Genomic DNA, 12,032 nt, shown 5'->3' with positions numbered 1-12,032 from the left:
CTACAGGTACCAGCGAGAAACAACATTCAATAGTGGAGGAATTTGAAGTTGGATTTCTGTGTTAGCTTAACCAGTTTTGGAATTTAGGTTGCCGCGTCCTCATATTTCTGTCTTCCTTCTTGCAAAAATATGAACACATCACAGGAATTGGTAGGATTAAGAAAATTTCCAACTTTAAAGTTATTCAGGATATAAGAAACATAAGCAGAGACCTGAAAGAATATTCAAGTCAATCTCTTTTCAGCATCTGTCACAATGATAGACTGCAGAAAGGGGTTATTCCATTTAGATGCGACAGTTTGAAATCAACAAAATCACAACTTTGGGACCCTCCACCAACAACCTTGAGCTGTTCCTTTACCCCAGACAATTATAGTGTTGTGAGAGTGGGTAAAAGACAAGACAGACTGGACCAATCAGGGGTCTTTGCAGATATAGAAAGATCAGTGACGAAAACTTGGGCATTGATGTCTCCATAGTTGGCGTGCTGTTGTATTGGCATCTGTGTCTTTGTAGCATTTATCAGCAAAACAAATCAACACTGGTTTGGATTGCCATCATGAGAGATTGTTATGTTGTAATGTGCACAAGGGATGCTGCTGCAAATGTTCAGACCAGATATTTGAGATGTACACGTTTGCAACTAATTTCTAAAAGAAGAAAATTTTGGAAGTACAAACCTTCGTCATAGCTGGTGACCAAATTTGGCAGGATCTGAACTCACTACTTTCCAGGCATGGCAGGGAACGGTTAGTGGCAGCTTTAAGAACCTCACCTACTTACCTTGTTACCCACCACCACTGAAGGTACTGTTACAGTAGCAAACATACACCGAGTCTAGCTTAAACTGTGAGTTAGTGGTGGCCTTACAAGCAATATCATACATAAAGCATAATGATAATAGGAGAGAAATATGTATAAGCCCGGTTCAATCTAGAGCCACCCAGTCCCATTTGCCCATGCTTGAAGATGTTATACAAAGTTAACAGGTGGCTTAGAGATGGACTGTGTCTATTTGAGAATTCTTGTCTTTCAAAATCGTGAATCAGTATCTCAAATACGTGGCACAAAGCACATATTTGAGATGGACAGATCACAAGTTTGAACGGTTCAAAGTTCGGCATAGTCCATCTCAAAAGGTATTAGCAAAGACCCTCCCTTATACCCTGGCATATTGTGCAGTTTACTTTCTACAGCTACAGTGTCCCACACTCACAGTAATTGCCTGTCCATAGGTGCCAAGCCATTTTCAGAAACTTTCTTTTTCCTGTTCAAGAAAAAACATGTACCAGTTATAAGAGACTTGGAGGCAGACTTGTTACTTTACTACTACCACAATCATGTGTCAGACATCCCACCATTGTTAGAACATAGGATACAATGTTATGTGATGACTTGGCAACAGGACAGACAACTACCAGTGATTACAAGTGTAGGCCCACAGAATCCGTCCACCACACAGGCACCAATTAGGGATGCACAGGCCACCCCACAGGTCCTCTCACCTTCCTTCCCAGAATTCCCCTCCATGCCTTTGATTTCATCGTTACGTTTTTCTTTGTTCTTGCGTGATTGCTCGTACGCAGCACGCCATTCTAGCCCGTAGAATTGGAGCAAGGGTGGGAAAGAGAGGAAAGAGAAAGAGCATGAGATAGAAGGGGTTAAACATGCTGAATGGCACACACAATACGGCGATGTCTGTATGGAGCCTGTACTTGGACATGGGCATCTCAATGAAGAAACTTTCAAGTCATTTCCACTCAATGTAAGAAGAATTTTCGTATGGCAAAATCTTCTAAAGGTAAAGTTCATTTTCATGTAGAAAGATGTGGAAAATATAACCTAAACTGCATTGAGAATTTTGTGCTTAAAGTTTTTCACTGAATCACTGTTCAATTTTGAATGATCAACAGTTACTGATTTTTCTTAAAAATGTTTACTTCCAAATGTTTCTGCTAGAAAAAAAAGTACACTTATTGTTTCTATCACATACAGACATCACCATTGTGGGGAGTTATGCACATATGGTTAACAAATGGTTATATGCTTTTTTTCGACATGTGGAATGCAGGCTGCACACCACAGGGACAACAGAATGGTTAGCTTCACATGGGGATGGGATGTCAGAGTGGAGGAGAAATGGTAGGGTGCCCAGCTGACAGGACAATAATACACACACATGGACATTATGACAGAGGCTTTCCGTAAACAACACAATACAAAACACAAAACCTTACAGCAAATTAAAGGAACTCACTTAGAGAAGCAACACAACAAAGATGTTTTAGACTCATTTAACAAAACAGAACAACACAAATATGAATGAATTGTCTGTGTGGAAAAAGATTTAGTTCCCCATGCATCACAATTTACTGTTTCTACCACCACCCTACAGGAGGCTTTCCTTGACAAACACCTTTCAATTAGGCCAGCATCATGCAGTTTCCACAACCAAGGCAAGAACAAGAAAACTACCGGCAAGAGTAAATGAGTAAAAATGTGAAGCAACAAAGTTAGTGTTTAAGTAATGGGGAGGGGAAGACCACCAAAAAGTAGTTTTGTCCAAAGAAATGACATCGTGTAAATGTGTCTGAATTCACTGCATTGCATAACATTAAAAGCATGACGGAAGATTTTAAGACAGCTACTGTCTATATTAGACTAGCTTCACAACCATCACCCAAGCTACCACCACTACAGACTACCATGCCACTACCACTTCTAACTTCTACCACAGTACCACTCTACCACCACCACCTACATTGTACTCCACCTGTGGAATAATCTACCATGAACACCCCCATCTTCAAGTCAAGTAGCCTGTTCCTCAATGATAGGCATTGCTGGACTAGGCCTGACCCATTTCAAAAGTAGGGATGTTCAAGGTAGGAGGCGTTGAAAGTAAAACAGCAAGAAGTGCCATGCAAGAGGAGTGCAGGTTCTAGAATAGTACCAATATTACACCAAGAGCCTTGAAGTTCATTACACCACCAGCACTGTTGGCTAAAACAAAAATTCCCTTCATACAAATTCAAATCCAAGACAAGCAAAGACAAGGTTTCTATAATAATTTCAAATGTACTGTTTTAAGTTAAGTCATGTTAGCATCTTTTCTAAAAAAAGTGCATAATACTGTACTTTTAAGAGCCATACAAATCGTTAAAAAATGAAAAAAGAAACTTTGTCTTTTAATGGGTTATGGTTTAAGTTAGAGAACTCATTTTTCTGGGCAAAACAGCAATCAGGCAGATAAGGCAAGTTTTGATGTACTGCTGTAACAATATTCTAAAAAATCATCATAACATTTCTATCTGAAATCAATGCTTACATCTGACTCAAAAAATTTCAAAAATGTCCCACATTTTACCAGATTCATCTGTGATGGCACAGAAACCGTTAAGGAAGCATTTTCAATTTCAAAAACCTGGCAGAGACATACTGTATGCCCAGAAAACAGGTCCTAGCCAGTGTACGTCCACCTGCCAGCATGCCTGTCTCACCTAGAGCTGCGACCATGTTCTCCTCATCCAGACTCCTGGTGTCGTAGTTCTTCCTCCTCCTGCTCCCCTTGTCTTCATCTTTATCAAAGTCTTCTTTCCTCTTTGGCAGCTGAGGGACCTCCTAAAGATACAAAATATTTTGATTTAAGTTTTTTTTCTATCATGTACTAATGTAAACAATAGCCTGGATTGTAACACTCCTGGCTAATCATTGGTTTACAGCAAAGTTGCAAAGTTCTAGCTACATGTAGAAGTCCTGGTGGTGGTGGAGACAACAAGTTTGCAGAATATTAATCAATCATTGACTGTTTTGAAGGTAGCAAACATGTACCTCCACATTTTGTACATCCACTTTACGTCTTGATCACGGAGTGACTTAGACTCACGAAAATACGAGTCTAGATTGAGACAATGTAGATCTTCTAACCTCCCGAACTTCTTACAGAGCAGGGGTCAGTAGCTCCCAACCCTCGTTACGATTCATTCCAGCACGACATTTAACATTTGGTAACCATATTGTTCTTCTTTACTTGAACTGTCCTGCCACTTGCTACATAATGCTAACCAACAACACAGGTGTCTGCTACAGCACTAGGTACCATCATGATGGTGAGTAGTAGTAGTGAGTATGGGTGATCAGTAAAATCTAAACTTCAAGAAAGACTGACATTAGATTCTGTCATTAATAAGCTACAATATTCCATGTAGATTAATAACCTTGGTGTAGTAGTGTGTATGGGCGATCTCCAACACCCCAAAGGCACTGGCTACTCCACCAGGGACATGGTTCTCGTGTGAGTGCTCCAGCCCCACCACACAAGCCTTCAGCACTGCCAACATGCCCTTGTACACCGCACGGCTCACTTTCTGTGTGACAGAGACAAAACTTTTCTTCAGCTACTGCTAAGAAGCAAAATCATTGTTATATTAAGATGTGGAACTTTATTCCAACACAAGGATTTAATAGAAATCAACTGTCTCCTTCATCAGGATAATTGATGACCAATCCTTCGAAAGATAATCTCACGAAATTACAGACATGAGACTTTATTCACATAAGACTTTACGGATACATGACATCAGCAATTGATTAAACATGCCAGTAAATTTATTTCGTCCACTACAGTATCTCTCTTAAGTGATGGCTGGGGTGCCCTGATATATATGGCCTCCTTGATGCCTCTTAGAAAGTAGTCCTGTTCAGTTTCCAGCATTCTAACTTTATCCAATGAGACCTCCTTGTTGACTAGATTTCTTGAACACAAATACCCCAGCTTGCTGTGATCGGAAGTTTTTCAACACATCCACATCGAATCACCGGGCCATACCGTCTCATATTTCAGCAAACCAAAGAACATCTGCCCTCACCACGTCCTCGATGTGGTCGGAGTATCTGCCGTCCTTGTTGTTCTCCTCGTCCCTGACGGCATTCTCCAGGAGGCGGTTGATGACAAACATGCGCAGAGACTCCTGCTCCATCAGCCTCCGCAGCTTCTTCAGCTGCAGCCAGCCCACACCCTGTCCCTCCAACACACCGCTCACTACGTCCTTCAGGAACTGCTGGTTTTCACTGAAAACAACACAGAAATTTTATTATTTTCAGCTTCTTCAGCTGCAGCCAGCCCACACCCTGGCCCTCCAGTACACCGCTCACTACGTCCTTCAGGAACTGCTGGTTTTCACTGAAAATACCACATAAATATGGACAAAATTAATGTTACATTGCACAGCAAGTGTTACTATTTCTACAGCTGCAGCCAGCCCACACCCTGGCCCTCCAACACACCGCTCACTACGTCCTCCAGGAACTGCTGTTTTCACTGAAAATACCACGGAAATATGGACAAAATTAATGTTACATTGCACAGCAAGTATTACTGTTTCTTCAGCTGCAGCCAGCCCACACCCTGTCCCTCCAGTACACCGCTCACTACGTCCTTCAGGAATTGCTGGTTTTCACTTTAAAAAACAACAACACGGAAATGGGGAAAACAGGGTAAAAAACGTTTCTATTCAATTAATGTTGCACTGGGCAGCACCCCTCTCTATTTCTTTAGCCCTGACACACACAAAAGATATTACATATCACGAAGATGACAAGAGATAAAACTATGACCAACCCTACAATAAGCACAGCTGGTGAACATTCAAATGTCCAAAAATAACTCATCTTCAACGATAACAATCATGTTCAGCTCTGTGTAGTGGCTGTGTATCGTCTTAAACATCTAAATAATTGGCTTTTTTTTCCATTAGTCCACACAAAGATCCCACCACACTTATTGAAAAAAGAAGGGTCCTTTTCAGTGTGAGTGGATCATACTTCACAGTCAGGTCTCATGCAGCTTTGTACGTACTGTACAAAACTCATGACAAAACCGATGTGTTACAACTGCAGGTGGTTCACTGGTTATGCAAAACAAAAATCTTTACACCAACATTTGGGGACAACAGAAAAAAACAAGGCTCATACCTGCTGTTGATCTTGGAGGAGTCTGGGGGAGACTGGGGGCTGCCCTTGGAGGGGGGAGGGGGTCTCCTAAGGGATGACTGACTGCTGCTGTGTCTGATGAGGGACTTGTCTGCTAACGCCTTCCTGCTGCTGGGAGCTGGGGAGAAACATGGACAGTGAATTATGCAAGACGTACATTCAAACAATCAAATAGAAGGCAATTCCATGTGTAAGTAGTATGGTCTGAAGTACACTTTCCTTAGGAAAAGATTTGAAAGCGCTTGAAGACAAACTGTGTTGGATATGTGTAGAAGAGAACTAATTGAAGGCAAATAGTGCTACAGCTAGGCAATCAGCACCAAGGACAGGGATGCCTTATGATGACTGAAGGTAGTTTTTAGAGACAGAATATCACATTTGCTTCTTTGTCATTGCTGCTGCACATTGTTTCTTTGATACAGAACAGAGTACGAAGTAAACATATTGTTCAGTGTAAGACTGACCTCTTGGGAAGGGGCCGAATGACTTGCCTCCGTCGCTGCCTCTGGACCTGGTGCTGAGGGTGGACACTCCACTACTGCTCCTCTGTAGGCTATCTGCTAACAGGGACAGCACCACAACATTCAGTTCACATTCAGTACAAGTCTCTCAGTAATGTATATGTCAGGGAAGAAACTCTAGTAGAATCAGTGATTATGATCGTAGTCTTTGTCACCAGTGACTCCAGTCAGGATGCTGTTCATGTGTAAGTCAATTTGTTGATCTACTAAAGTGCAAATGTGTTCAAATTTACGGACAACAATTAGGATCTCTGCCAGTAGAATCTCTGACATAAATCCTGATCAGAGTTTCTGTTGACAAAGACTGTGATTCGGGATCTCTACCAGTAGAATTGCTGATTCTACCAGTTAAGTGTCTCTACCCTGACATATGCATATATAACAGAACTAAGACACAGATTGCTGTTGAAGGAACATGGGACATTACCTCCTTTAAAAGACTTTAAAACTTACACTTCTGCATAATTTAAGGTATTGAAATCAAATTTTCTCAGCCCTTGATGAGAAACATCACATACATAGCTAAGGCATTCATATACATACATAATGTGGCATAACAAATCGTCTAATGTACAACATCTACTTTTGAAATGTAACAAACTGCAGTAATGTATGTTTTGTGATATTTACCTAATAGTATTCACTTATTGGTATGTACGAAACAATTTGATTGGAAAAAAGGTGAGCTTCTGTGTATGATTACTATGTACCATTGTTATAGTTAAGCTTTTAATACTTAGCCCATCCCTATACTTTGCTTTAATTTAAACAAAACTACTATCAACTACAGTCAACATGCATGAATGTGTGGTCAGTGACCGATGATGACTGTTGCACTACAATCCTTCAAAACAGATGGTGAGGTGGGCAGTGTCTCTACTTTTAAATATGTGTGGGGTCAGAAAATCAAGTGAAGTAACAAATTTGAACCAAGAGGGCTAACTTAGAAACTAGATGTAACATAATAAAGTGTATACGAGATAGTCCTTTGAATTAACGATTGGCACAAGGAACTTGACATTTTACTTAATCTGAACAAAACTGGAACACAGAGAAATAACTAAGACTAGATGAACAAAATAGTCAAAAGACAGAGATAAAATTGACACACTTACAGAACCGGAGAGGAAGGCTTATTGGTACAATGTACAGTACCCTACTTCCCATGCACTGGAAATGAGGACATGCTACAAAAAGGCTACGCCCCTGAAGGCGTTGCCAAAAACAGTGATGAAGAAACCAAACACAAGTTAGGCAGTGTGAATCAACACAGGCTACAGTGAAAAAAAATGTAGTTGTAAAAAAGCCAAATCATATTTAGAAGCTCAAAACAAGAGCTGGAAAATCATGCTAAAAGTCGTTCACACACAAGCTAGGTTTCTCTTCTTTCATTATTGACTACGACATCACCACAAAACAAAACAACTGAGAACAGTCCGTTTTTTTTAGATCTAGTGAGAAATGGCGGCGAGGAAATTTTGCGACACGGCATTGTGGGAAGACTACAGCAGAGCATGCTGGGAAACCAGGTACTGTGGACGTACTTGCGAATGAGAAAAAGCTACTCATGCTGCTTTTCATACGTGTATAACCATTCCGGTCGCTGCTGGTGGCCGAGGAGACGGACTCAGCATCGGATTGGTCGATCTTCAGGTTGGAAATCTTGCTGGCGATGGAGGCCAGCGACCACGCAGACTGGGGGTCACCTACTGGGAGGATAATGGAGAAAGTTCTAAATAACCAGTTTGGATTTTAGATTTAATTAATTATTCTGTATATAGTTTGTGTGTAACTGCCATTAAGTTAATGTTTAGATTTTCTTGTATTTCTTCAGCAAGTAGATTTAATAAATGCTAATAATTATAAGCAATTATGTTTCCCCTGAAGAAATAAAGAAAATTAATAATGATTAAATTGAATTGAAAATTGAAAATTTAATTCAAAACATGTCAATTTAACATCTCGTTTAAGATCGTATTTAAGGATGCCATCTTGTCTACAGTTTTCAACTGTCGTGTTGGAAAAGATATCGTCTTCAACAGGCAAAATTCTGATGCAACGTTGACTGAACATCCAACAGAAACCACGAAAAATCTGGCCAGGTTTCTCCCAGGCGCAGTGCATTCTGTCGACATACTAACAGTATCCACATTCCTCTGATCTCACCTTTCTCCACCAGACTGGGCAGCCCTGCCCCCCTCCCCGCCCCCTCGTGTACAGGCAGCTCGTACATGGACATGGACGGGCCGTACGGGCGGGACTTGGGGATGTTGTTATTGTCTGTCTCCAGCTCAGGCCTGCCCTTAGCCTGCTTGGCGATGTACTCCAAGGCATCGGTTTTGGAAGGGTGGCTGGAGTCTGAGTCGTAGTTCAGCGAGTCGATGTCTGCATCTGTGTCGTTTCCTCTGTCTCCCTGGAAATTTTGTAAGTAACAAAATTGCCACTTCACTTCACTGAAGAGTTAAGTCCTCTATGGGTCAGGTGACAAGAAGACAGGTTTACTGCAACCAGTTTACTGCAAAAGTTCCCTGGCTATTCACAACACACACAATAGGGGACCACAGCTTAAAGCCCCATCCAAAGGTCTGCGACTGTTTCCAGTAGCATGCATGTCTGGTGGACAGCAATTTAGATTTAAGTACAAGATTTAAGGTATTTTTTATATTCTCATCACTAACCAAGACTGAATGTTTTAAAACTAGCAACCATCATCATCATTCGTCTTGGACAATCTTGTGAGTTATGCTACCTGGTACTTTAGCAATAACATAATATCATGCAGCCTTTTAACACCATGTCTGTACTATCTAACCTCTTCGTGGAACATGGGGTTGATGGCTTGTTTCTCAGACTCCGGGGAGGGTGTGGTGGCTGTGGAGTGGGGAGACATGGTGACGGGGGAGGGGCTCTCCTGTAGCATTGGTGGAACCTGCAGCAAACAAACACAATACTATTAGAAACAACAAACTTTAAGGTGAATACATTGTAAAGGTGAAAGCATTTCCCAATCACATGCATATTAATGTTTTCCATCGCATATGGTCTGGTCTTACAAAATACTGCAGCTCTAGATCTGTTTATACTTACTCAACCACGTTCATATATATGGTGACCAGCCCCTCCAACTCTGTCCTGCAACTTGCAACATAATGTAACCCAACACCATGGGGTGTCTGCTATAGCACCAGTCTGTCACCATGGTGACAGTATTCCATTCAATTTCCCTTTCCCCTAAGCAATTCATTACACTTATAGTCAATATTCAGGCATGTAAACTATACAGAATACAAACAACCTGTATGAACACCTGCTGGCTCACCTGTAATGTACTGGGTGGAGAGCAGTGAGCCAGGGCCTCTCTGTCCACCTCAATCTCAGGAACACCTGTGGAAGACAGACACCAGCCAAACATGTCCTAAACTTTACAACAGGCACAAACCAGGCAGGGGAAACACAATAACAGACAGGCCTTCAACAAATCTGATGCAAACTTACAGTGTTCAGTAACTGTTAGTCCTTTATATTTTATGTAGTAGTTTGACAAATTATTGATGTCATGTATCCATTTCATGTGACTGAGGTCACATGATCATGTGTCTGTAACTTTTGCGGATTTACGTTTGGAAGTGATTGGTTAGTAATCATCTTGTTGAAGGCAACAATAGTCATTGAAAATTTGATCCTTGTGTAACCTTTATGTTGTAGTAATATTGTTTTATCAAATTATGGAAAGAACAGTGCTTTTATGAGGCTTTGAGAGACACAGTAAGTGTAGCTCATTTGTTGAAGGCACGTTCTTGCTTTTGTGGCCCCAAAAGGTACACAAAAAACATGCAACAAAATGACAACAGCAACAGAAAGAGAACGAGATACCAAAGGGAGGAGAAGCTCGGAACACAGCAGGGAAGAAACTGACAGTCAAATTTCCCATTTCCGTGGTAACCACGGAACCTCCTTACCCACGATGCACTGCTGTTGTCATGGTAACCAAACATGCGCATGTCCCACATGCGAGTCGTTATTCAAGCCTACCATTCTCATTCTGCAGGGTTGAACGAAAGAAGAGCAAAAGATAGAGACCTCATGCTCCCTCAGGCCTAACTTTTAAAAAAACAAGGGAAGGAAGGAAAAAGGAAAGGAGGAGTAAAGCGTAAAACTGGTAATGATGATGATAATAAGGAAGAGGTCTAGACTAAGAACACAGAACATGCTACTAACTTGGAGTAGTACCACTAATGCCACTGTTTATCATGTCCGTCACAAAGTCACTTAGTGACGAATAGGACGAACTTGTGGTGGATCCGCCCGCGTCCTCGCTGACATCCGAGCCCGTGTCGCTGCCGGACTCGTCGGTGGGCGGCTCTGATTGGTCGTCCACCTGCTCGGTCAGGGCGAGCTCCAGCGCGGAGGCCAGGGTGGAGTTGTCGTCGTACACGTGGAACTGCACGGCGGCCAGCTGGTGGGCGTACCACTTGGGCTTGTCCCCGATCAACACTGGGTCGTGGACAGCTGCAGCGTACAGGATATAACTGTTCAGTTATCTATTAATATCTAGTTGTCGAGATTTACCACATTTGTGGATTCCGAAAGGATATACTTATCAAGTTATTTACCACATTTGTGGAAGGATTGGCATAACAGGCACCTATCACCTTTTCAAGATGTAAAGAAACCAATCACTGTGACATAATATAAATGAGAACTTATACAGTGCATGTCAACCTACTCTCAGTCTGGTGTGTGTGTGTGTGTGTGTGTTTGCGTCTATATATTAGGTTGAGACATCACATAAAAACTCAATATATAATTGATATGAATTGATAATTCATACAATCATGAAGGCCTGACTTACTGTTTTGTATTCTCTGAAAGGTTGTGTTTGTTGGAGCCAGGCACCATTCTCCAAAATACTCCACAGCCTGCAACATGGAACAAAACATACATCATGTACACTCAAAAGAGGTTAACTTTATATGCAGGGTCAGAAGACCTTTAGATCTCTAGTTTTCAAAATCTATCCAGTTACTCGAGTAACTGTAACTTGTGTATCTCATTACCTGGATGTCTAACCTACATTGACGCTCTATAGATTACACCTCACCTGTGTCCCAGCCAGTCTCTTGATGAAGTCGGTCTGCTTGCCCCTGGACTTGAGGAAGGTAGCGAGCTGGAAGGCCACCACAGGCCGGGGGTAGAGTCTGAGGGTGCGTGTGTGCACCCAGTGGTCACCCAGCACGTTCTTGGAGGTAAAGAACTTCACCATCGCAACTCTGCAGAATAAAACATTATCTCTTTATTCTACCTCACTGTAGGTTGTATCTTACTACATGGTTGGTGCTACACTTTTCCCAACAGATGAGATGCGAACTAGATAGAATTGCCCGCATCAGAAGGCTACGTTTTTGATTTGGCCACACACGGTGGAGTGGCTGTGGTGTGGGTGTGTATGTATGTCAACGTCATAACTCAGGTAGTTGTGAATGGAACTTAATCAATGGATAGTACCAAAGTACATTTTAT

At 41.7% G+C, this 12,032-nt stretch overlaps 1 protein-coding gene across 18 annotated transcripts in view; it reads right to left on the bottom strand.

The window, feature by feature from the left end:
- The window catches only part of LOC109471431 (MAP kinase-activating death domain protein-like), a 47,980-nt gene that overhangs the window by 20,581 nt on the left and 15,367 nt on the right, over positions 1 to 12,032 (bottom strand). For 10 of the 18 annotated variants that reach the window (XM_019770717.1, XM_019770721.1, XM_019770726.1 and 7 more), the window contains 12 exons: positions 11,614 to 11,782; positions 11,365 to 11,431; positions 10,731 to 11,021; positions 9,832 to 9,896; positions 9,325 to 9,441; positions 8,679 to 8,925; positions 8,057 to 8,221; positions 6,456 to 6,551; positions 5,974 to 6,109; positions 4,869 to 5,070; positions 4,218 to 4,367; positions 3,501 to 3,621 (listed from right to left, as the gene is read on the bottom strand). In XM_019770717.1, coding sequence (XP_019626276.1) covers positions 3,501 to 3,621; positions 4,218 to 4,367; positions 4,869 to 5,070; positions 5,974 to 6,109; positions 6,456 to 6,551; positions 8,057 to 8,221; positions 8,679 to 8,925; positions 9,325 to 9,441; positions 9,832 to 9,896; positions 10,731 to 11,021; positions 11,365 to 11,431; positions 11,614 to 11,782 — 1,826 coding nt within the window. Of the gene's footprint in view, positions 1 to 1,216; positions 1,268 to 3,500; positions 3,622 to 4,217; positions 4,368 to 4,868; positions 5,071 to 5,973; positions 6,110 to 6,455; positions 6,552 to 8,056; positions 8,222 to 8,678; positions 8,926 to 9,324; positions 9,442 to 9,831; positions 9,897 to 10,730; positions 11,022 to 11,364; positions 11,432 to 11,613; positions 11,783 to 12,032 lie in introns of all 18 variants that reach the window. The other 8 variants (XM_019770732.1, XM_019770718.1, XM_019770722.1 and 5 more) reach the window with 8 other exon arrangements.

Source organism: Branchiostoma belcheri, unplaced genomic scaffold (genome assembly GCF_001625305.1).
Source record: "Branchiostoma belcheri isolate BF01 breed outbred unplaced genomic scaffold, Haploidv18h27 scaffold25, whole genome shotgun sequence".
In the NCBI taxonomy this organism is placed as follows: Eukaryota; Metazoa; Chordata; class Leptocardii; order Amphioxiformes; family Branchiostomatidae; genus Branchiostoma; species Branchiostoma belcheri.
This window is presented reverse-complemented; position numbering and strand designations above follow the sequence as displayed.